The 25,157-nt window shown below is 43.5% G+C and overlaps 4 protein-coding genes across 4 annotated transcripts; 2 read left to right on the top strand and 2 right to left on the bottom strand.

Moving 5' to 3' along the window:
- Window positions 1-831: 831 nt before the first annotated feature.
- Window positions 832-5,354, bottom strand: LOC121592046 (caspase-like). The gene is made up of 3 exons (XM_041913288.1): window positions 4,863-5,354; window positions 4,470-4,723; window positions 832-2,397 (listed from the first exon to the last, which is right to left on the bottom strand). The coding sequence occupies exons 1-3, from the start codon at window positions 4,994-4,996 to the stop codon at window positions 1,844-1,846; spliced, it is 942 nt and encodes a 313-aa protein (XP_041769222.1). The 5' UTR covers window positions 4,997-5,354; the 3' UTR covers window positions 832-1,843.
- Window positions 5,355-7,404: 2,050 nt separating this feature from the next.
- LOC121592043 (dnaJ homolog subfamily C member 25 homolog) lies at window positions 7,405-8,774 on the top strand. Its single transcript, XM_041913273.1, has one exon. The coding sequence runs from the start codon at window positions 7,477-7,479 to the stop codon at window positions 8,503-8,505; it is 1,029 nt and encodes a 342-aa protein (XP_041769207.1). The 5' UTR covers window positions 7,405-7,476; the 3' UTR covers window positions 8,506-8,774.
- A 5,924-nt stretch (window positions 8,775-14,698) lies between these two features.
- LOC121594583 (derlin-2) lies at window positions 14,699-19,195 on the top strand. The gene is made up of 7 exons (XM_041917998.1): window positions 14,699-15,021; window positions 15,236-15,336; window positions 15,435-15,580; window positions 15,810-15,897; window positions 16,009-16,131; window positions 18,779-18,942; window positions 19,026-19,195. The coding sequence occupies exons 2-7, from the start codon at window positions 15,244-15,246 to the stop codon at window positions 19,117-19,119; spliced, it is 708 nt and encodes a 235-aa protein (XP_041773932.1). The 5' UTR covers window positions 14,699-15,021; window positions 15,236-15,243; the 3' UTR covers window positions 19,120-19,195.
- Window positions 19,196-19,401: 206 nt separating this feature from the next.
- LOC121594589 (cerebral peptide 1) lies at window positions 19,402-24,431 on the bottom strand. Its single transcript, XM_041918008.1, has 3 exons — window positions 24,304-24,431; window positions 20,085-20,584; window positions 19,402-19,990 (listed from the first exon to the last, which is right to left on the bottom strand). The coding sequence occupies exons 2-3, from the start codon at window positions 20,437-20,439 to the stop codon at window positions 19,866-19,868; spliced, it is 480 nt and encodes a 159-aa protein (XP_041773942.1). The 5' UTR covers window positions 20,440-20,584; window positions 24,304-24,431; the 3' UTR covers window positions 19,402-19,865.
- Between the last annotated feature and the right edge of the window lie 726 nt (window positions 24,432-25,157).

The following is a 25,157-nucleotide window of genomic DNA, read 5'->3' on the forward strand; positions in this document are numbered from 1 at the left end:
CATCCCAGTCGTAATTGTACCGCTGCGTACGCGATAAGAGCATTTTAATGACGATTTTGCTTATGAGACACGCGATTGTGATGCAGATAAAGCACCGCTCGTCGCTAACCGCAGAAAACAAACGGATGTGTGCGGGTGCGGTTATGCTTCGGGACAAACATGTTACCTACAAATCGCCGCATTTCGGATACATGTAGTTCAGCAGACAAAGTAGCAAACGCGCCCTGGTAGCATTTTTTTTTTGTACAGCTGTAGCTTTTATTTTAAACCTCTCCCATTTTCTCTCACCTCCGCACTGCATCTCTATTATTAAGCGGAGCATGCCAATGTTATGAGGTAATATGTATAAGAGCTATATGTTTTTAATGTATTTTATGCATTTTTTTGTGTGTGTGTTTTTTTGCTTAATCCTAAAATGTGTAAGAAATCTTGAACTCACCCTCTCTCTCTCTACCCTTCCGTGCTACCGCGTACACAGCGTACAGCCCCGGTATGAGGTATCTGCCCTAGCCCTAACTAATGGTGTAAATATGCATGCGTTTTGTTTTATGGTTTTGTTTCATTCTAGATTTTAGTTCCTTTTTATCACGTTTCGATTTCGATTTTGTTTAAAAAAATAGTTTTGCCCTTCTCCTCCCCTCACCTTCCCCCCACTCATTCATTGGGCACTTCGCTCTTCTTTATAACTTGGATAAATTTTTAGATATTTGCGATTTTGTTCCTGTGCTGTGTGTGTGTGCAAACTGTTCGCGCGCACAATAACCTTCTTTCCTGTTTTGTAGCCTATCGCTTGCGCTACTAGAGAGGTTAGATTTGTTGGCTGTTTTTGTCTTTGACGATTTAAAGGTTTCAAATTGAGTACCTTTTTTTTTAGAAAAAAAAAATCACTTCATACAACCATCGTATGCTGCTTAGACGATATTTTGCTGTCCCGACGATAGGTATGCCGCTTCCACGAGAGTTTGCTATTTCATCTCTTACGATTATGTGTATTTCTCTTTGCGTAGTTAAAAATGATCGTTTTCATAGTTTTTGTTGTTGTTGTAGCATATTTAAATGATAACTAGAGTAATTTCTACTAAAGTAAAGAATGTTAAGTAAACGGAAAATTCACTAGCACGGCGCGCAATTGACTTCCGTCGGATTCCGTCGTGCGTCTTTAAAGTGTTAAAAATTCCCCTACGAGGCTAGCCTAAACACTATGTTGCGCAGCGGGTTGCTTTCGTGCAAAGGAATTGCTATAGGGCAAACATTAATTTAGGGGAGATCAATTCGATTTCTAAGGCCATCATCTGGGGTGGGGTAAAACCAAAAGGTAAAGTGTGAAAATAATAGCACCCTCTAAACTAAAAATTCCGCTCATACGTGCACCGCGCAGATGTTGCTTTGTTACGTACATGGAATTGGAGATTGATATATATATTGTTTTGATGTACATATAATGCGCGAGAATATGCACCTTACGCTAAAATAAAGTGAACGGGATCAAAAGGAAACAGTTCAAATGAAGATTCCCCTCACACGTGGGGCAAGCGGCGGCATGGCAGTTTGTGCCAGTGCGGGCGTCTAGACGAGTATTAGAAGTATTGAAAAAGCTGAAGTAAATGTTCACGGTGGTGGGGAATGTAGCGCCAAAGTGGGTAATTGGGTAGGCCTTTAGACTCCCACAACGGCCTCCAAACGAACAAAAAAAAAAGTAAAAGCCGTGGAATGGGAACTGATAAGAAACAAAAAGAAAAACTCCTTTAAACTTCAGTAGTGGCTGACATCATAAAAATTAACCATAGCAATGAATTTGAAACAAAAAAAATTGAAAACACTTCTCCCAATTTTCCCTCTAGCACTATTTCTTCTGGTTGAAGTACACCAAACGGGTCAGCATCGAGGTGGTGCACGGGATCTGCTTCTGCTGGTGCATCATCGGTATGTCCGGCGTGTTCGACTCGAAATCGTACGCGACGCGCTGGGTGACGAACGTGAGCAGCACCATCAGGTCGTACTTGCGGCCGTTCTGGTTCAGCTCGTGGCAGAGCGACTGGATGAACCAGGAGCCCTTCTGCGTGTTGCGCCAGGAGTAGAAGCCGGGTATGGTCGAGTAGGCGATCATGAAGTCAGCGTACATCGGTATCTTGAACGTCAGCATCGAGGAGGAGCTGTCCGTTTCGGTGCGATCCTTCGCCTCGAGCACCACGCCACCGTCCAGCTGGTCGCCCTGGCAGGCCTGTATGAAGAACAGCTTCGGCTTGCCGGCCAGCGACGGGCAGTGGTTGGCCGTGAAGTACGTCCAGATCGTGTCGAGCTTGTACTGGCAGTCCTTGGCGTACAGGTAGCCGAGCTCACCGTGCGACAGGATCGTCACCAGCAGGCAGTCCGCGTCGCTATGGTCCATCTGTGAAACTGCCGCAACCAGAAAAAGGAACAGAGAGAGAGAGAGAGAGAGAGAGAGAGAGAGAGAGAGTAAGAAATCATACGATGCGTTATCAACCATATCAAACTACGTGATAAATGCCTGCCAAATACTTACAAAGTATGTTCAACCCTTCATAATCTAGTATCGATTGAAAAGTTCAGACTAGTGCTTTGTTATTTGGAGCGCACCCACGGCTACTACTCCGGCTATTGTCCGATTTCGACTCTGGCGAAATCCGAACCACTAGTTCCGTCCGGAGTCGTCCGGAGTTGTTTGGAGCCGGTGTCTTCCAGAGTCGTTCTGACTTGTCCCAAGTCGTCCGGAGTAATCCGAAATCATTCAGAAACATCTGGAGTCGACCGGAGTCGGAGCCGTCCGGAGACGTCCAGACATTAAACCGGCTGTTTCCAGCCTCTCTGGACGACTCTGACTCCGGATGACTCCGACTCCGGATAACTCCAGACGACTCCGGACAACTCCGAATGACTCCAGAAAACTCCGGATAACTTCCGATGACTCCGAACAACTCCGAATGATTTCAAATTTTGAATGATTTCAACGATTTTGAATGACTTCGGGGTTCGGACGACTCCGGACGACCCCGTGCAATATCGGACCTACCGTCCGGAGTCGGTTCCTAAATTATCGGAGTAGGATCGGAGTTGACTTTGGATGTTTGCCAACTTTTCTCATCATTAGTTCATTCTCATAACCTCATAACCCAACTCATTTATAATGCCTAATAATGCGCCCTTTCGCAGAAGAGTGGTAGTAGCAGTAATTAAGTTTGGAATACAATCATTTCATGTTCAATTTGACAATAATAAAATTCAATATAAAATTGGTTCCCTTTTGCACCCATCATCTACATGTTGCTGTATAGGATTGTTTTAATTTTTTAATAGGCTATTATTAGTATGATATTTAATTGTGAAAACAAAACAAATAAAAAAGACACAGGAGCTTTTCACAAAGGATTGCGAATTTAACCATTTTTGTAACATTGCCTTCCTAGCGTAATTTACTCTGCAAAAAGCCACTTTAAAGAGGAATTACGAGAGTATCCAGATAATTTCAAATAAAGCTCGAAAAGCATCAAGAATCATATTTCCTTTCCTATACTGTCCAGCAATAACATAATTTCACCATTGTCCAATTTAGCAATTTAAGCCCAGCGGTGGCTAAGCCAGGCCAAGACCGCTTACGGGGTTTTTGTGCCGTAATAATAAGTATAATAATAATTTCAGCAAACAACTGAAAGACCCCTTTCTTTCAGGTACCTTATGTCGCATCAGTTGGAATGCAAACCTCATCCACTCAGACAGGTAGACAATCCGTTCTACAATATCTGTACACCTCCGCATCAAGCAGTTGTGACAGGTACTCAGAAACGTTTTTCTTATTGCTGAATCAGTTATTTGTGGCCAGGTATAATGGTTCGAGTTTTTTGTTTTTGTGGAAGAAAGTGATGCATTTAACAATTGTTTGCTAGATATAAGATATGCCGCTTTAAATCTTGGCCATAAAATAAAGACACTTTAACCGTTTTGTTGATGTTACGAACTGTTCGAAACCCATCGACATCATTTAAAACGGAAAAGTTGTTATATGTATGGTGAAAATATTTTTAAAAAAATCCTCAACTATATGAACGAGTCGCGAAGGAAAATCGGTCAAAAGTTTGTCGCCGTTGCAATAGAACAGCCAATAGGTCAACTAATGCGACCATGAGAACAAAAAAAAAACGTATCTACCGGGGTCCCGGCTCAATGCTTCATTTCCTAAACTGAAAAAGAAAAACCCCTATTTGGTAAATCACTCCTCGCTGAATATGGTACCGCCGATGGAGTACCCTTTGCCCTTACACACAGAGTGTGCGAGCGAGATAGCCGAGCGAGACAGGGTCGGCAGCAACATATAAGGCAGCCTTCCCTTATGCTCGGTTGCAACCGTGCATGGGCATTTCGTTCGCCCTTGTGGCGTACTCTTTGTTTGGTTTGTTCTGGCAATGCTGGGTGGCCGCGCGTCGGCGAACATGCCAGGAAGCGGGTGCGCTTACCTCGTTCGACCTCCTTCTGTAGGTCGCGGAGCTTCAGATCCTTGAACACGTGCACCTCGAAGTCGAGACCCTTGAGCGAGGCGGTCAGGTTCTCGCAGTCCACGTTCGTTCCGGCGCGCGACCGGAGCTGCGGCACGTCGAAGTTTTCGTGGTTGAAAATGAGCGCCAGCCCGCGCCGCTTGTGGTTCATGTTGTAGTCGCACGCGTACCGCTCGACGGGCATCCGCGCCCGCACGAGATGGTTAGTGGGATCGCTGCAGCGGGGGGTTGGCAAAAGAAAGCGGTATGCGTTAGATGCATCAATGGGAAAGAGCGTAGGGAGTGGGGCTGAGGATGTGTCGCCAAACCAGACACAAAGGAAAGGGGTAGACGCGCCGCCGCCCGATTACTTACTGGCCCTTGCGCGTACCGAGCGCATCGTTTACGTCCTGCACCAGCTGTTGCTCGTCGCCGTTCCGGTCCAAGCTCTCCCGCACATGCTCTTTGTTTATTTCATTTCTAATGTCGACAACATCGGGCATACTCATGTTGAAACTATGTTCGCACACTCACACAGCGAAGGGTTTAAAGGGATGAACACAATCAACGCGCCACTAAACTGGATTGATGCCGAACAACCACGCGCACACACACACAGCCACGGATACGCAAGCACAGGACTTGGAGAGACACAGATGGACGCTGCTAGGTTTGAAATACGACGTTTGATAGGTTGATAGAAGCAGAGGCAGTCTACAGGAGCTGTAGACGGTTTTAATTGCAATGTGATGCCGTTTGGCTTCCCTGCGTCGGAGCGGGCGCGTTGTTTGCGAGAGCGTCACTGGACTTGTATGCTTTGGGTTCGTGTTTCGTGATGCGTTTCTAGCTCCTGCCGGATAATCGAGCTGACACGGATTATGGGCACGGACGCAACGAACCTTTCAGGGGCAGCCCGCGCATTCAGTGGCTATCGGAGCCACTCCAGTGCTTGAGCCAATCGCTAAAGGCTGCTTTACACTACCGTGCAGACAGGGCATGAGCTGCACCTTGAGCCGGGGTTTAAATTTTTGTTTAATCTTCTATATCGACGGAATTAGGCATTTTATACATTTTTTTTACATTTTTAATACCATTCATTTGGACATTATGTTATTTCTGCCTTTTTAGCTATTTAAAAAAAATTAGCTATATGCAATTTATTCTAAATCTGACAATTGTTGGAGAAAATCGTACCGATTTGGCATCCATACTGTCAAAATTAAAAATTCGCGCGATTTTCTCCCAAGTGACTCAAGTGTCACAACTCCACTAAACGACCACTAAATGGGTTCTAAACGACTCAAGCTCTCAACCTAAACGGGATATCGAAAGACTTCGTTTATCAGACGGAAAATGACTCATGCATTCTAATAATAGCAAAAAACTGATGGTGCTATCTGTTGATGGGATACCCAACCAGTAGAGCTTCCTTGCTTGGAGAAGAGCTTTCTCATTCCATCTGTACTGTTGTATGGTTTCGTATTGAAGTTATGCATCGATAGAACTAGATTAGACGGCGATACCATTAGTCAAATACTAAACTGAAGCACTGAAGCAAGTGAGATTTGAGTAATAGTCGTTGGTGTTGATACCCATGTATCTGACCACATGACCATTCATACATATCTTTGTTCGGAAAGTTAGAAGGCTTTATAGGTCATGGTTAGATGAAACTTATCGAAACACATTGCAAGAAAAGGACAGCAATATAATGATGAGTTATAATATGCCATCTATGGAGCAAACCAGCGAAGCATGGAGCTTTCATTTTTTCCCGCATTTTACCCAAGTGCCACAAATCCACTAAACGACCACTAAACGGCTTCTAAACGACTCAAGTTCTCTACCTAAACGGAATATAGAAAGACTTCGTTTAGCAGACGCCAAACGACTCATGCATTCTAAAAATAGCAAAAAAGCTGGTGGCGCTATCTGTTGGTGGGATACCCCAACCAGTTGAGCTTCATCGCTTGGAGGAGAGCTTTCTCATTTCCTCTGTACTGTTGTATGGTTTCGCATTGAAGTTATGCATCGCTAGAACTAGAACGGCGATACGATTGTTTAAATACTAAACTCCAACGGAAACCACCAGCACTGAAGCAAGTGAGATTTGAGCAATGGTCATTGGTGTTGATACCCACGTATCTAACCACACGACCATTTATATAGATTTTTGCTCAGAAAGTTAGAAGGCTATATAGGTCATAATAAAATGCAACTTGTCGAAACACATTGCAAGAAAAGGATAGCAATATAATGATGAGTTGTAATACGCCATCTATTGATCAAACCAATGAAGCTGTGGAGCTTTCATTTTTTTTCTATGGATATTCAATTTTCCAGTCGTTTAAGCTTAATCTGTGGCGCTTGGGTAATATGTGGCGCTTGGGATGTTTGTCTTATTTGTTCGAGATATCGAAATTTTCTTCAATTGGTGCTAGACGCGCTGTAATTTGTCACCTGGGGTTATCTATCAATTCTCATTTCTCATAGTTTTAATAACACGTCTGATAGATAAGAAAATAAAAAAAGAGAAAATAAAGAATTGGTAATAACGATTCTACAACAATTCTTAGACCGCAAATACACGAGGCGCGTTTACGCGGGAGCGTTCAAACGCGTATAACAGTTCCGCAGAGATATCCAGAATGAGCATCTCTGCGTTCCGCGGTAGCGCGTTCGAATGACATTTCATTTCTGTGGTTGGGTTGTTATACGCAGGCGCGGAAACGCGCGTCGTATATTTGCGGCCTTACATCATCTCACCCATTCTGATTGATGTTTGCCAATTTCTCACGTGTAGAAGCTACTGAATCGCTACGTGTAGCCTGATCGCTCAGCAGCACCGCTCTAAACGCAGCGTATGTTTACAAATCAAGCTGTCAAAATTCCATACCACCCCGCTCCCATCTTCCGCAAACCGACCGACAACGCGTCTCGTGTCATCCGTGAGTGTTCGACAATCCGGCAACCGACCTGGACGCAGAGGATGACGACGGCAGCACGACTCGTGGGCTGGACCGTGGTGCTGCTGGGCATCTGCGCCACGACTGCCGATGGCCACTACCTCGACTCGTACTACTGCGGCCAGGACAACTGCTACGAGCTGCTGGGCGTGTCGCGCGAAAGCACCAAGCAGGAGATCGCCAAATCGTACCGCCAGCTCGCCCGGAAGTACCACCCGGACCTGCACCATGGCGCGGAGCAGAAGCAGGCGGCCGAGGAATCGTTCAAGCGGATCGCGACCGCGTACGAGGTGCTGAAGGACGAGGAGTCGCGCAACGACTACAACTACCTACTGGACAATCCGCAGGCGTACTACGCGCACTTCTACCGGTACTACCGCCGGAAGGCGAAGATTGACGTGCGGCTGGTGATCGTGGTGACGATAAGCATCATCTCCGGCATCCAGTACGTGACGCGCTGGCAGCGGTACGATACCGCCATCAAGTACTTCATGTCGCTGCCCAAGTACCGGAACAAGGCGATGGAGATGATCAACCAATCGAACGGGGGAGGCGGCGGTGGCGCTGGCGGGAGTGGCAAGCAGGGCCGGGTCAAGCTGTCCAAGGCGGAGCAGCGCAAGGAGCACGACGAGCAGATCCGGAAGGTGATCGAGAACAACATGGACATCCAGGGTGCGTACGCGAAGCCGGAAATCAAGGACATCCTCTGGATACAGCTTTTCCTGCTGCCGTACACGGTCGGCCGGTACCTCTGGTGGGCGGGCCGGTGGGTGTGGAAGTTTACGCTGCTGAAACAACCGTACGGGCGCGAGGAGCAGCTCTACCTGATCCGCCGGTACATGCGCCTCACCGCGGTCCAGTTCGACGCGATCGAGCCGGAAACGGTGGAGCAGTTCCTGCGGCAGCAGCTCTGGATCAAGTCCAACTACGACCGGTGGAAGGTGGAGCAGGAGAACGAGAAGAAGAAGCAGATGGCAGACAATCCCCGGTACAAGGCGTACCGCCGGTACATGAAAAATCACGGCCCGGGCCGGCTCACGTTCGAGGAGTGAAGAGGTGGCTGGAGGTTAACCGTTTTTTCTTCTTTTGGTTAAATAGTTTCTACGCGTTTTTCCGTTCCGTTCATTCGGCGGCTGCAAAGAAAACACATCTGTAATTATTTATTGACAAACCCCCCAGCCCCACCAAGCGAGGCGGGGGGAGCGAAGGCGTTTTCCGAAGCTGCTTGGAAGAAGAAGTGTGGAATGTGCGGAGGTGTGTGTATGTTTTTGCGTTGAATAAAGCTCGACGACCCTCTCGCTACTCCTGGTCGCGATTTCCATTTCAAACTGTAAACTGCTTTTTTCCTCGCAACGGACGAATCCTTTTCTCAAGCACATTCGATCTGAAGATGCCAACAAACGGTGGGCTTTGGTAGGAATTGGCGGCGAAGAATCCCCAATCATAACGGTATTTTTACCGTTAGACAGCTGGCTAGCGTTTCGACACGTGGGCAAATGGATAGATAAGGAAAACGGCGTGATCGAATCAAGATCGATACTGTTTGTTCGAAAAATATCTTAAAATGTGCGTTTATATTATAATTTTGAGTTTACTCAGAACAAACGGTCAGGGTACGCATTGCCATTAACCGTATTATGTTGGATCATAAGATTAAAAATTTCTACTTTACATGACCGTTAGTAGGTCAATTTTTGCAGGTATAGCTGCTTATAGAAAATGGAACATGTCAATTCAAACTGCTGCATAGCGGACAATTTTTTTTTTCTTTTGGTTGTTGCAAAACAAAGAAACTGTTCAATGTGTCTAAAAGCATGTTTTTAAAACAATTACAACATTGAAAACACCCAAACAGAGAGATTTGCTATGCTAATGCGATAGAAATTCGTTTCCATCTCGCTCCACGACTGGTGACAGATGAGAGGAATATAGAGAGAGGGAGACAACAGTGCATTCAAATTGGCCAAACTCGGGGGTGCGATGGGTTGCCCCAACTGTGCTCCTATTTTTATAACCACCTATTCTGGGTCTCGGTAACGGAGTGGGACCGTTCAGTGTGACCAGATTATTTTGGCAGATTTCGGTAGGAGTTTTAGATTTTTGTTGTACTTTGCGGTACGTTTTAAAATTTGAAACTCAGTCAACCTTCCCCAAATAGCCAGCTCGTACTTTATAGCTGATTTAGAGCTGTTTAACGAAAAATCGGTCCGATGTCGTACTTTGTGGCTGATTAAGAGATAGACGGTACTTTGCGGAACTAAGGAGCTTTTTAACAGGCACATGGTACTCTTTGGAACTTTGCGGCTGATTAGCACTATATGTAGGGTTCATGATGGAACTTGAAGGCTTGTTAAGAAAGGGTGCTGAACTTGGTGGAACTTTATAGCTTTTTAATGCATGACATCGGTTCAAGGTGGCTCTTGTCAAAGTGTCAAAGACAAACGCCGGCAATAATCTCATTGATGCTGCACAAGTTAGATTCGTTAATTGAAGAATGAATATTGAGTGAAGTGATTGTGAAATATTAAGAGCTAGAAAACTTTTGGAATGGATTCTATAAATATAACTACATGTATTGCTATACATATCATTACAAATTAGCAACTAATCGAAACCAAAATCCTTTATTGTATGTATTACCTACCCGGGTAGGTGGTTATAGAAGTAACCCAAATACCCAAATAGCCAGAATTGCTTAAGCAGCTCATTTTGGCACGCTAAAGATCGCTGCTCTAATTCGCCTTTTGCAGTAGATAAACAGCATCAAAGTTCTATGTGGGTCTTTCAAACAGCGCCTAAGCAGCTTCCTTATGCCACGATGCCAGGGATTATTTTTCTTTGTGTTTTACTTTCAAGCAAGCGTCATCGATGAAATAAACAACAAGATTTGTTTCGTTTAAACACATATGTATATTTTTTAATCTTTTGTATTGATGAATTACACAAGATTTTACACAATTTACTGATAATTCACAATCACTTCACTCAATATTCATTCTTCAATTAACGAATCTAACTTGTGCAGCAGCAATGAGATTATTGCCGGCGTCCGTCTTTGACACTTTGACAAGAGCCATCTCGTACCGATGTCATGCATTAAAAAGCTATAAAGTTCCACCAAGTTCGGTACGCTTTCTTAACAAGCCTTCAAGTTCCACCATGAACCCTACACATAGTGCTAATCAGCCGCAAAGTTCCAAAAAGTACCATGTCCGATGTGGTACTTTGTGGCTGATTAAGAGATAGACGGTACTTTGCGGAACTATGGAGCTTTTTAACAGGCACATGGTACTATTTGAAACTTTGCGGCTGATTAGCACTATGTGTAGGGTTCATGATGGAACTTGAAGGCTTGTTAAGAAAGCGCACCGAACTTGGTGGAGTTTTATAGCTTTTTAATGCATGACATCGGTACAAGGGTGCTCTTGTTAAATTGTCAAAGACTGATGCCGGCAATAATCTCATTGATGCTGTACAAGTTAGATTCGTTAATTGAAGAATGAATATTGAGTGAAGTGATTGTGAATTATCAGTAAATTGTGTAAAATTTTGTGTAATTCATCAATACAAAGGATTTAAAAATATACACATGTACACAAACAAAACAAATCCTGTTGTTTATTTCATCGATGACGCTTGCTTGAAAATAAAACACAAAGAAAAATAATCCCTGGCATCGTGGCATAAGGAAGCTGCTTAGGCGCTGTTTGAAAGACCCACATAGAACTTTGATGCTGTTTATCTACTGCAAAAGGCGAATTAGAGCAGCGATCTTTAGCGTGCCAAAATGAGCTGCTTAAGCAATTCTGGCTATTTGGGAAGGGGTAAAAGCTGATTTTATTTTTTAAAGCACAATTAAAAAATTAAAAAATTCTGAATTTTTTACCACTTTTTTAAAACATGTTTCTTTAGGCATTCTATTTTTTTGGATCGATTCGATAATCCAATAAAAAGTTATCATAAAAAGAATAAGCCCAAATAGCCAGCTCGTACTTTATAGCTGATTTAGAGCTGTTTAACGAAAAATCGGTCCGATGTCGTACTTTGTGGCTGATTAAGAGATAGACGGTACTTTGCGGAACTATGGAGCTTTTTAACAGGCACAAGGTACTCTTTGGAACTTTGCGGCTGATTAGCACTATATGTAGGGTTCATGATGGAACTTGAAGGCTTGTTAAGAAAGGGTGCTGAACTTGGTGGAACTTTATAGCTTTTTAATGCATGACATCGGTTCAAGGTGGCTCTTGTCAAAGTGTCAAAGACAAACGCCGGCAATAATCTCATTGCTGCTGCACAAGTTAGATTCGTTAATTGAAGAATGAATATTGAGTGAAGTGATTGTGAATTATCAGTAAGTTGTGTAAAATTTTGTGTAATTCATCAATACAAAAGATTAAAAAATATACATATGTGTTTAAACGAAACAAATCTTGTTGTTTATTTCATCGATGACGCTTGCTTGAAAGTAAAACACAAAGAAAAATAATCCCTGGCATCGTGGCATAAGGAAGCTGCTTAGGCGCTGTTTGAAAGACCCACATAGAACTTTGGTGCTGTTTATCTACTGCAAAAGGCGAATTAGAGCAGCGATCTTTAGCGTGCCAAAATGAGCTGCTTAAGCAATTCTGGCTATTTGGGAGCTACCCAAGCGCCACAGATTAAGCTTAAACGACTGGAAAATTGAATATCCATAGAAAAAAAATGAAAGCTCCACAGCTTCATTGGTTTGATCAATAGATGGCGTATTACAACTCATCATTATATTGCTATCCTTTTCTTGCAATGTGTTTCGACAAGTTGCATTTTATTATGACCTATATAGCCTTCTAACTTTCTGAGCAAAAATCTATATAAATGGTCGTGTGGTTAGATACGTGGGTATCAACACCAATGACCATTGCTCAAATCTCACTTGCTTCAGTGCTGGTGGTTTCCGTTGGAGTTTAGTATTTAAACAATCGTATCGCCGTTCTAGTTCTAGCGATGCATAACTTCAATGCGAAACCATACAACAGTACAGAGGAAATGAGAAAGCTCTCCTCCAAGCGATGAAGCTCAACTGCCCAAGCGCCACAGATTAAGCTTAAACGACTGGAAAATTGAATATCCATAGGAAAAAAATGAAAGCTTCACAGCTTCATTGGTTTGATCAATAGATGGCGTATTACAACTCATCATTATATTGCTATCCTTTTCTTGCAATGTGTTTCGACAAGTTTCATCTTATCATGACCTATATAGCCTTCTAACTTTCTGAGCAAAAATCTATATGAATGGTCGTGTGGTCAGATACGTGGGTATCAACACCAACGACCATTACTCAAATCTCACTTGCTTCAGTACCCCAAATAGCCAGAATTGATTAAGCAGCTCATTTTGGCACGCTAAAGATCGCTGCTCTAATTCGCCTTTTGCAGTAGATAAACAGCATCAAAGTTCTATGTGGTTCTTTCAAACAGCGCCTAAGCAGCTTCCTTATGCCACGATGCCAGGGATTATTTTTCTTTGTGTTTTATTTTCAAGCAAGCGTCATCGATGAAATAAACAACAGGATTTGTTTTGTTTGTGTACATGTGTATATTTTTAAATCCTTAATGTTCATGAATTATACAAAATTTTACAAAATTTACTGTACAATCACAATCACTTCACTCAATATTCCTCCTTCAATTAACTAGCTTGGGCAACAGCAAGTCAATCATTTCGACGGCACCAGTCTTTGACACTTTGACAGGAGTCACCTCGTACCAAGTTCGGTACACACTCTTAACAAGCCTTAAGGTTCTATCATGAACCCTACACAGAGTGCTAATCAGCCGCAAAGTTTCAAATAGTACCATGTGCCTGTTAAAAAGCTCCATAGTTCCGCAAAGTACCGTCTATCTCTTAATCAGCCACAAAATACGACATCGGAACGAATTTTCATTAAACAGCCCCAAATCAGCTATAAAGTACGAGCTGGCTATTTGGGACTGGTGGTTTCTGTTGGAGTTTAGTATTTAAACAATCGTATCGCCGTTCTAGTTCTAGCGATGCATAACTTCAATGCGAAACCATACAACAGTACAGAGGAAATGAGAAAGCTCTCCTCCAAGCGAGGAAGCTCCACAGGTTGGGTATCCCACAAACAGATGGCGCCACCAGCTTTTTTGCTATTTTTAGAATGCATGAGTCGTTTGCCGTCTGCTAAACGAAGTCTTTCTATATTCCGTTTAGGTAGAGAATTTGAGGCGTTTAGAAGGCGTTTAGTGGTCGTTTAGTGGATTTGTGGCACTTGGGTGGTTGGGGTATCCCACCAACAGATAGCGCCACCAGCTTTTTTGCTATTTTTAGAATGCATGAGTCGTTTGGCGTCTGCTAAACGAAGTCTTTCTATATTCCGTTTAGGTAGAGAACTTGAGTCGTTTAGAAGCCGTTTAGTGGTCGTTTAGTGGATTTGTGGCACTTGGGTAAACATACCCGGGTAGGTGGTTATAGAAATGAAGGTTAAAAAGAGGTGTTGAGCAGGGAGAGGTGTTGAAGAGGGGGTTGATTTATTCGCAGTACCATGAAAACAGCGTATGATTTGTACTGTGAATCTTGTTCGAAAATCTGACAGGCAGCCGAGATAACCGCGGTTAGTGGACTCGTCCAGGTTTGGTGCCGAATGAATGTTCCAAGATGAAATAGTTTTTTTATCAATTTGCGAATCAATCTATTTATTTCAAATGGCTTATGCAAAATAAAATACAAAACTCGATTCTCGACGCGAGTTTCCAAACAAATTCATGAGGAAATGTAAAAACATTCGGCTCGCACCACCGAGAAATTTTCAGCAATACCGAAGTTGGGTATCTCTGCGAAACAGCAGGTGGTATTGGAAAGACTTGACAACCCAACTGTTTTACATTTGTTATAAACAACCCACGAATTTCGCAGTACCGCGACGATCCCGGTTCGTGTATTTCCAGCCCTCAAAACTTCTTGTTTTTGTCGCTAGTGATTTCAATTTCTTCATATGGAATTTAATTAAGTAATATGGTAAAGCCGTTCTCCCCTGATAAAAAAAAAGTTTAATGTATAAAATGAATTGAGAAATGATTTGATGGTTTCTCTATCAGTATTTAAAGATTATTTTGTCTATCTGTGCATCGGTAAGCATATCAAAAATCGGTACGACTACTGATAAATCAGTATTTCTGGTCACTCTGCCAGACCGTTTTCCCCTGGCGCACAGCAGGTTCGCTCGGTTTAACAGTTGGGCAACAGCTGTCAAACCGGTGATAATGGCCTGTGTGCGGTGTGCGCGGTGTGCGGGGAACGCAAGCAAAACATAAACGTCATCGCGGGCACCGTCGCCCGTCCGTCGAGCTGGTGATTGGTACACGACAGAGCTAGGCCGCGAGTCCGAACAGTATCATGCACCAGGGGAGCTTATTTTGATTTCGCACACAGTTTCCCCGACCCATGTAACGCCAACGTCCAGCGAGCGGAGTCCAAGCAGACAGCCACCGACTCTTCCATCAACAGCCGTTTTCCGTGGTGCCCGCCGCAACACACCCTTTCTGGTCGAGCGCGCGCACGTTGAGGTAAGGTTGTGTGTTTTGTCAGCCACGAAGCCAGGGGAAGAGTAGGGAGGAGGGAGCTTCGACCCCCTTCCCGCCTAACCCGCTCCTTTCCACGGGGAAACAGTCGATCGCGGACGGGCGACACGGACCCGAGGACTGCTGTACTGTTGTCGTTTCTGGTGGCCACCCTCCTAAAGTAACCTTTTTCGTGTTTGTGTGTTCCGGATTGTTTTAGGATGTACAATGGCATACCAAACGATACGGCAAGAATATCTCCAGATACCGATAGTGACACGGGTGTACTCGACGGCCTGCATCATCACGACACTGTCGGTGGTAAGTGAAGGAGTTGGAGGCGTGTCACTGGCCTGGGATGTCTCTTTAACCGGCTGCCGTGGTGTTGTTTTTTTTTGTTTTGCCTCTGCTTTTCACAGCATCTCGACATCGTAACGCCCTTTCAGCTGTACTTTAACCCAAAGCTCATCTTCGAACACTACCAGCTATGGCGCATCTGCACCACGTTCCTGTTCTTCGGCACCTTCGGGTTCAACTTTCTGTTCAACATGATCTTCACATTTCGGTGAGTTTCCTCCCTATTGCCTTTCCGTTTTACCAAACCCTGCACCAATGCTTTCCTTCTCATATTCTCTCTTTCTTTCTCTCTCTCTCTCTCTCTCTCTCTCTCTCTCTCTCTCTCTCTCTCTCTCTCTCTCTCTCTCTCTCTCTCTCTCTCTCTCTCTCTCTCTCTCTCTCTCTCTCTCTCTCTCTCTCTCTCTCTCTCTCTCTTGTGTCTCTTCCGTCGATAAAAGGTATTGCCGTATGCTGGAGGAAAATTCGTTCCGCGGGAGAAGCTCCGACTTTGTAATGATGTTTCTATTCGGCGGCACCGTGTTGGTGGTATCCTTTTCCAAATGAAAACAAAACAAACATTTGCTTCCCTTTACATGCACACACACACACACACACACACGCATACACACAGCATTTCCCTTAACGTGGCCGCTCCAGATTTGTGCGTTGTTTGTTAATTTACTTTTCTTAGGGCAAGCTTTTACCATAATGCTGGTGTACGTCTGGTCACGGCGGAATCCGTTCGTGCGTATGAACTTTTTCGGCGTGCTAAACTTTCAGGTAAAGTCAATGGGAAGCAGTGTCGCGTTATCTGTGCCATCAGTGCCCCATCCGCATGGGGTGTTATATGTAATCTTGCCAACAAACTAATCCTGAAATTACAAATCCTGTCAGTGACCGTGCAAAGATAATGCTCTCTCAAGCTTATACTGTTAGTGCAATAGCGCGAGATGCGTCAACATTGAATCGATACATTTTTGTTTTGCTCGCAAAATTCACTGTAAAATTTAAGCCAGTTTAAAGTGGAATTGAACAAAGAGCCTTTTGCTAACAATTTGATTTTTAAATTACCCTAAAACTATTTCATTATTTATTTTAACCTACAATTTATCAAAGAGTATCAGCCAAATTCTCCTACTCCATCGAAGCGATTGTCAAAAATGATAAAACCGTATTGCTTTGGATTAAGGACACTTAAGGCATTTTTGGCATGCAATAATTTCTCACTAATTCATATTTAACCCGCCATACATCATACAGTTTAATGAAGCAAACCTTCTCCAATTGTGAAAAAATAAGATTTCCAATAATTTTGCTGGAAACATTGTAAAAACTCATGCAAAAGCAACGATAGTTTTTTTTTTTCATATTTCGGACAGTTTCGAGCTCTTGTTAACTCTTGTGTCTCACTCATATTAAAACACACACTATACCTTTTTTATTTTTATCTTATTATAACGTCCGGACACCAAATTCTGAGGGTCAGTGCCCTGCTGAACCGACAGGACGACGGACTTATTGACAACTGTTTTTGAGTGCGGTTTTTCTCTTGTACTCGTAGATGAATTGAATTGAACTGAAGTACTGTTGTGCGAATCGTCAATCTTCTCCGTACGGTCACTAAGGCATTTGTCACCTCTATCTTCAACTGTCGTTGATTTATTACTATCTTCTTTGTTCATGTTATTATGTTTCTAAGCACATATTTTTGTGCAATTCATATAAATTTACTTCCACTCTACGGAATTAAAAAAAAAAGGTAAAACATCGTGATTTGAATTCCGGACATCAATTGTGATTTAATCAAATTCAGAGCACAATATGATAAAAACTACTTCCACATGAGATTCCAATGTATTTCAATGCATCTAGGCGCGATTAATAATAATTAACGAATAAATTAAACTGGCGTCAGTTTGAGGTAAAACTGCTAAGAATGCCTGTGGTGCCTGTAAACTGACCGACAGAGAATATTTATTTACTGTGGCATCAGAGCCTACTAGGGGACAGCCACATTTTTAATTGATTATAGTACATCATGGCAATCATGGATCTCAAATTTAAGTAGTTTTTTCACCAATTTTTCGATGCGAAAATGGCTGAAATACTGGCACAACATATTTATCAATCAATTGCAAAGTTTGTTGTTTCAGTTCAGATTAAGCTAAAAAATATGCTCAAGAAACAAAAAAACAAGAAATCACAATAATTTTGTGCAGGGGCCCCTGATATACTCGGTTATTTTTTGTAAGGCTTTCCAAATATGCCTTTTAAGTTTACTAGACCAATTGACAGGTTGTTAAGGCCGGGGGACATTGTCCGTACTCGCTAGAGACCGGGCTACATTGATCGTACTCCGTAGTGTAATTTTGATTTTCACTAGCGCATCTGGCGGCGGCTGACCGAAGCATTTTGCCAAACAGTTTGGAGCCGCTCCAGAAAATATGTTATTTTTCCATGTTTTTTACTTTAACTGGACTGGAAAAGCTTTGTAATTGATAGATAAACATATTCTGCAAGTATTTCAGCCGTTTTCGCATCAAAAAACGATGAAAAAACTAATTAATTTTGAGATCCGGCACGACCATTCCCTCGATGACCAAAAAAAGCTTCCACCAGCCGCCGCCAGATGCGCTAGTGAAAATCGAAATTAAGGCCGGGCTACATTGATCGTACTCACAAGCGTAATTTTGATTTTCACTAGCGCATCTGGCGGCGGCTGACCGAAGCATTTTGCCAAACAATTTGGAGCAGCTCCAGAAAATACGTTATTTTTCCATGTTTTTTACTTAAATCGGAGGAGAAAAGTTTTGTAAAACGTAGATACACATGTTTTGCACGCATTGCATCCATTTTTGTAATGGAAAACGATGGAAAAACTACTTAATTTTGAGATCCGGCATGACTATTTCCTCGATAACCAAAAAAAGCTTCCACCAGCCGCCGTCAGATGCGCTAGTGAAAATCGAAATTACGCTTGCGAGTACGATCAATGTAGCCCGGCCTTTACACTTGCGAGTACGATCAATGTAGCCCGGCCTTTACGCTTGCGAGTACGATCAATGTAGCCCGGCTTTTACAGTGGTCAAATTGGCCAAGGCCAGGGCAACTGCATCAAGGTAGACCAACTAGATCAGTGTTGAAATTACCGCGATTTTTCTCGAGATTGATAAATCCTCCTCTGGTTGTACTGGTTGCATATTAGAAACGTCTGTGTCATTCAATGCTATGTCTATTCAGTTGTTCTTTTGTTGCATTATCTAGCTCGATATCGTAAAACAAACTAGTCAAACGACTCTTTTTATTTGATTCAATCGTTTGCACATCGTGAAAGTTGTCAACGCAATTCTCTCAACAGTACAAAAAGTAACCTTTCCTGTCCAAGCTAGCGATGCAATTGATCCGAGCGTCTGTTCCTCTTTTCCAGGCCCCTTACCTACCGTGGGTACTGCTCGGGTTTTCCGTGCTAATAGGCAACACGATCTGGGTGGACCTGATCGGTATCGTGGTAGGCCACACGTACTACTTCCTCGAGGATGTGCTACCAAATCAGCCGGGAGGCTTGAAGCTGCTTAAAACACCTCGAATCCTGTACGTCTGCACTGGTGCTGTCTCCAAACCAACCCCCCAATGGTACTGATATCTCTTCGTTTGTTTCTATGTTTCCCCAACAGCAAACTATTGTTTGACGAGGTGGCAGAGGATCCAAACTACGTTGCGCTGCCCGAGGATCAGCCGGGCGGGTTTAACTGGAGGCGAAATAACTAAAGCGCCGCAACCACGTAGCGGCAGTGTTTTAGTAGTACCGCAAGCAAGTAAATAAACGTGTCGGGTTTACATGCAAGACTATTGCGCCAATGCTAGCCGAGAATAATGTAACTAGTCCGGTTGCTCGGCACTCCAACACGTGGTGCGATATGAGATGTTGCCGAAATTGCCCCTGTTTTGTCTCTCCTGTCGCTACGGAAGCTTTCGATTGATTAGTTTCGGGTTGTAAGCCAGTGTGATATCATTTCAAAGCATATTGCATGCCGCTGGTGTGCGTACGTTTCTTGTTTTGTTTGTTCTCTCTTTATTTATACATTGATCATTAAACATTACGATTACCGAGGGTTAAAAATTGATTTCCATCGTCACATCGGGAAGATTTGATCAAAGCGAAATGTGTACAACTAGCGTGGTGTGGTGTGAGTAATAGTGTAAATAGTGTAAAACCGCATCATCTTTGCATTTGCTAGATCCTTTACACTAACATTGTTGGTGGCATTGGTTACAGTGAACGCTAACGAGATCATAAAACCGGTTCCGTGTCTGCACCAGCGTGATTTGCTCCGATGTCTGTTGATGTATTCTTTTGGATTTTCTTAACTTGCTTGCAGTGGGCGAGGGGAACTTCAATCGGGTGGTAGAGCTGCTGGTTTTCCGTCATGGCTATTGGGCCACGGTTAAGCGTAGGTGGATGATAGGATGCTGCAATGTGCTAGTGTCATAATCCCCCCGTGGCAGGAGGCTCTTTAGTAACTTCGACTCAGTTCCTGCCGTTTGCCCCAAGCCGATGCAAGCTTGTCCCACTTGTCCGCGCGCTTACCCCACAGCCCCTTCAGATTGTTCCATCCCGGTTCTCGTTTCCCCCAGGCCGCTGGCAACGAAATTCAACGAGTAACAAGCGTATTAATCTAAATAATTCACCGGGCTCTGTTGGGCCATTTCGACCCGGAAAGCGCGATACCTACCGCCAAACTTGGTCCAGCCGGAATTCCGATTGCCCCCACTGACACGTTTGCCCCAGGCCGCGTTCATCTTGCTCCAGCTTCGCTTGATGTCACCGTTCGCATGCGGGTAGCCAAGGCGTGCCGCCAGGCTGTCGACCAGCTCGTAGTCGTCGGGTCCGCCATCCAGCTTTCGCGTGCTATCGTGCTCCAGCGTGTCCAGCAAGCCGTTCAGGCTGGCCATCGGCATCTTGCTGCGATCCAGCTCCGGATAGTTGGGATCGCTGCCCAACGCCCGTTCCTCCGAACTCTGGCCGCTGCAGTGTAGCACGGACATAAGCGCGATGACTACACAAAGCAGACACCGGTGCATCTTCATCGCTTTCGCTTCAAGAGTCGTTGAAGTTGTGCGAGCGAGACCTAATATCCTGCGGAAGTCTGATGTCTTACAATGTAGCGCACAAGATGCAAAGATTCAATGTCCGCGTTTTGGTTTTTAATTGATGGGATGTGAACTGGAAGAACTGAAATAATGAAAGATTAAAATATTTGAAGTTTATTTAAAAGAGAAAGAACGCAACGGTTTATGGGGTTTTCGATTTTTCCGCTTGTTACGACAACTTATAGTTGTCGCTTCATTCCAGAGACGGGCGTGGTTGCTGGCACGGTGTCACACGCTAATGGTCCTTAGCGGTGCAAGAAGCCCTGGAGATATATGAGTACTCCCAATGCAGTATGCTTAGGTATGGGCCAACAAGCGCAACCATTGAAACGTTTTGTTAGGGTCGTCTTCTGGGTGGCAGCACCGCTTCCAGTATGTCTAGCAATGTACTTCCCAGAAAAAGGATCCTACTTAACATGAGCCCAAGAGCTGTGTTGAAACGTCACGATGTCTGTGCAAGTGCTATTAACAACGGGCACCATCGTACCCAATTAACCGTCTGGAATATGGCGTGTCCCGATGGATAGCAATAAAGAACCTTAATTGCGTGTTAACCGACCAGTTTTTATAGCATTGATTGCTGTTCAGTTTAGTGATGGTTCAGCAATAGCTCTTCAATCAACTTTGAAGGCACTAACGTGTTCCGATGTTTTGTATAGTACTGTCACTATTGCACAGCTGTAGTCATCGACGTACGAACGCTAGCCGTTAAACGTTCATCACTCGTCTGCAATCTTCGCAGCGTAAGCTTTGCTAGTACGGCAGTTTTGTTTACACTTTGTGCTTTTGGCGAGTGAGGGCTCTATTTTTGGAGATGATTACGTTTTTTTTGTGTTCGTCCGTCCAATAGCCGACTGTGGACATCGGGTGATACTGCGAAATATCACAAATCCTGAACGAACAAAATGGATGTTTGCCGTTGGAGATGACAAGCATAAACACACAAAAAATCCTCCCCTGCACATGTTGGAGGTGCTTATGTTGAGAGGACACAGATAATTGCCGGGTTGCATTTACGACTATTGAATGCACAGCGTGCCTAACCATCCGCAGTTTTTCGATGCCCTTTTACTCACCCCCGCACGTGAGGACATGTTTTTGGATGCTTTTCCAAGATTGTGTGTGTGGCAGTTAGATGTCATGTGTTAAATGGGCTCTCACAAATTCCATTATATTCCTTAGGAGTATGGCAGTGAACGGCACTTCTCTCAATCTACTTGTCCTTTTGCACTGTTTTGGATTGTTAAAATCTCAGTACAAGGAAAATGATAAAATCTCGGATCAAATCGGGAACCGAAATATAGAGCACGCGCTTGTCTGCGTTGTTTAATACTACGTTAACAACTCTGCTGTGAGGGCTCCGAAAGTGTAGTTCGTTAATGGACGCTTTTATTGTATCAAATTATTGTTTACCTGCAGTTCCAATAACTTCGTATCGTTTTTAATCAAACTTTGATAGTTTTAGTAATTTCGTTTTACTAATTTAAGGCTCAAAATATTGTCCATCGGAGATTCTCCCATTACAATGTTTCTTGGTACAATCGTCAAATTTTAACAATCGTCGTAGGAGCAGTTACTCACAAGTGAGCAAAGGCCGTTCGTCGTCTCTCGGCCTCAGTTCACATATAATCTAATAACCGACGTTTTGGATCATTCTTGCTGCTTTTCGTCAATGGAAATTGACTTGCAGAGATACTCCAAGTTTCTTCATTGTACGGTACAGGTTCTACACCCTGGAACTTTGTTCTACTTATAAATAAAAGTGATAACTTTTAAATCATGCAACCAAGTCGGAAATAAAGCTACAGTTAAAGCCTGTTTGCCACACATTTTACCAAGTTTCGATGGATTTCGGCAGACGTTTTCTCCATATTGTAAATAACATGATCAGAGCTCCCTGTAATAATGCACTATTACAAAACTTATGAAACTTTTGTAAGTCATATCGTTTGTAGGGGAATAAAAGAGAGTGGAAAAGCAAGTCTAAATAGGCTTGTTCACATATTCTGCTAGAAAATATCTGTTAAACACACTTTTTAAGGGAAGTCAAGTAATCTAATCGAAACTATCCATCGCAAGATATATAACAAGAAACTTTTCTCGTAATCTTTTGGCAGCCCTAGAGAATGATCGTTTTTATTCGCGTTTAAACATAATTCTTCGATTGTCCCCCAGTCTCAAAGTACTCTCACGGTGGTATAATTGTACGTTTCTTATGACAGAAACCCGCGTTGTTACGAACTAGTTTGTTATTTGTATCCGACGAAGATTCGTGGTGTGTGAACGCTGGGTGAATCTTTTGTTGGCAGTAGTTTCTGGTTTGAAGGCGCAAAATTCGCCAACAAAGATATGGGCTGTATCAGCGTACCTAATAAGAAACATCAAACATCAACAATGTTGATGTAGAACAAGTGGTGAACATCTTGCATCCACGCGACGTACGAAGTTATTGGTACTCCTAATATGTTTTCAGAAGAATTGAATTCTACAGAGCTCAAGCATCATTACACAGCTCATACGACACAACAAATTTTACGTCATTTACTAAATTCGTGATTCATATATTTCGTCTCCGTTTAGCATGCGGACCTTGGCTACTTTAGATATTCAAGGATTTTTCAATTTGTTAACAGAGCAAATTAATCTCAATACAGTAGGTGACCGCTAACTGAGAGTTTAAATTTGTGAGAAAAATGCATATTTGCTAAGAATTTCCTTTCGAAAGATTCCGGATATTTCATATTTCGACCTTTATGTGATTTTTAACTGAGAATCCCTCTAATTAACGAACTTTCACTTTAAAAAAAACTCCAGTAAAACACGTCCAGTTAGCGGTCATCTACTGTATTTAGATTTTCACTCACCAAACGTAATCATTGTCCTGAGGATTCAAATATAAATGTCGGGAAACCAGCAATGCTCCGTCCATACCTGTTTGATCGTGGACGGTTGAATTTTACTATCCAGCCGTTACTATCCACACTCTAACTGCCCAGTTTTTGGTTGAACGTTACCTTTCGCATCTGTCAGCTAATTTGCTCACCAAATTGAGTCACATCCCGCTCACATCACTTGACGCAAATTTTCGCTCCCAAAAGCGATGGGCAATGGATGAGAAAGAACGAAAAACAAAAAACCCACAAATGATGAAGCAAACGAGGAAACAACGAGCGCACTAGCTGAGCGATCGCATAAATCAACCTTCATTACCTAGTCCCCGTTTCGCCCGCGGGAAAAGGGATGAAGTTCGGATCGAGCGCCAGCATAAGCGATGGAAAAGATTAGAGCCAATTAAATTACACCCTTGCTCTGGCCACTTGGTGTGTGTGTGTGTGTGAATAGCATTTTTTTGCACTTGAGTAAATTAAAATGCACTTCTAGAGAGTATTCAGAGAGTGTCAGAAAGTAATTTGAAGTGTCAGAGGACAGTAGAAGAATAGTGCTGGGCGAGATAAAGGAATATAATTGAGAGATCACATTCTTTGCGAAAAGAGCTGCTGAGTTTGAATAATGTATGCTTTCAAAACCTAGCAAAATGACTTAAAAAGCACAAAACCGAGAGTAAGCAAGTGGGGAATGGTTGAAATTGAGTGGTAATTGACACGCCGTTCATGACTGGTGCAGTTCGGAACTATCTTTCCACTTTGAGTCAGCACTGTTTAACCGTTAACACTGTTGGTGCAAAGTTTGGAAAGAGTTAGGCGGCCGAACCACAGTAACACGCCACGCACATTGCGAAACTTGTGCAACATTGTGCAAGCCTGGTGTGAATAAAACATGCTGCAGGAACGCAAAACCTACTTGCTACTCTGCCTGAATGCTCCGTACCGGAAACGACACTTAATCAAAACCGCACTGAACACTGAAACGAATGCAGCCCTCGAAGCACTGGCTAGTCACTCAGCAGAACTGCGACCACGGCCGGCAGTCCGCACGTGCTTATATACCCGCTCGCAAGCAGCGGTCGCTCCGGGCACCAGCTGTGTGTGCACGAGTAGCGAGGCGTGCCTGCGCACGAACTCCAACGGCCATCACGTCCGTGGCAGGGCGATTTTCGAGCGCCTAGGTCCTTAGGTGTTTGGGGTGTAAGTGTTCTGTCGCTATGGCTTCTTTTTTTTCTTCTCTCTAGCACTGTCACTCTGTTTCCGTTTTTTTTTACTTTCGCGAACATCCCTTGCCCACCATGCCCGCTTTATCACTCTTGCCGCCCGGACGACGAGTGGCCTGCAGCCAGTACCAAATGCAAACAAACGAAACACAATTAGACACGATTTGTGCGATGCACGCAGTTGCATGCAGACACACTCGCTATTGGGATGTTTGATGAGTGAAAAGGGGTGAAAAGGATGAGTGGCGGTTATGGGGTGTACAAAAGATTCAAATACCCCGAGATGTTTTAATAGATGAGTTTAAATCCGAAAGGACACGAGACACCATGCGCCTCCATAGGAGCTTCAGCTGAGCGTTGTAAAGCGCTCTTGGTTACGGGTTTCGGATTCGGTTCATTGCTACGTTTTTGTTTGCTATTGTATTGATCTAGTTCATTCCACGTTTATTGAATGGGCCATTAGCTCGGTGGGAGGACTGGTTCAATCTATCACAGAAACGAAACGCTTTACGCAAGTAATACTGTTATTAGTTTTGGGGGTTTTCTA

The sequence above is a fragment of the Anopheles merus genome, chromosome X (assembly GCF_017562075.2).
Source record: "Anopheles merus strain MAF chromosome X, AmerM5.1, whole genome shotgun sequence".
Lineage (NCBI taxonomy): Eukaryota > Metazoa > Arthropoda > Insecta > Diptera > Culicidae > Anopheles > Anopheles merus.

Coding starts and splice junctions, on each gene's coding strand:
- LOC121594589 (XM_041918008.1), bottom strand. CDS start 20,439: ATGAAGATGCACCGGTGTCTGCTTTGTGTAGTCATCGCGCTTATGTCC. Junction 19,991..20,084: donor CGGCTGGACCAAGTTTGGCG/GTAGGTATCGCG, acceptor TTTCGTTGCCAG/CGGCCTGGGGGAAACGAGAA.
- LOC121592043 (XM_041913273.1), top strand. CDS start 7,477: ATGACGACGGCAGCACGACTCGTGGGCTGGACCGTGGTGCTGCTGGGC.
- LOC121592046 (XM_041913288.1), bottom strand. CDS start 4,996: ATGAGTATGCCCGATGTTGTCGACATTAGAAATGAAATAAACAAAGAG. Junction 4,724..4,862: donor CTCGGTACGCGCAAGGGCCA/GTAAGTAATCGG, acceptor CCCCCGCTGCAG/CGATCCCACTAACCATCTCG. Junction 2,398..4,469: donor ACAGAAGGAGGTCGAACGAG/GTAAGCGCACCC, acceptor TGGTTGCGGCAG/TTTCACAGATGGACCATAGC.
- LOC121594583 (XM_041917998.1), top strand. CDS start 15,244: ATGGCATACCAAACGATACGGCAAGAATATCTCCAGATACCGATAGTG. Junction 16,132..18,778: donor TCGGCGTGCTAAACTTTCAG/GTAAAGTCAATG, acceptor CCTCTTTTCCAG/GCCCCTTACCTACCGTGGGT. Junction 18,943..19,025: donor CTTAAAACACCTCGAATCCT/GTACGTCTGCAC, acceptor TTTCCCCAACAG/CAAACTATTGTTTGACGAGG.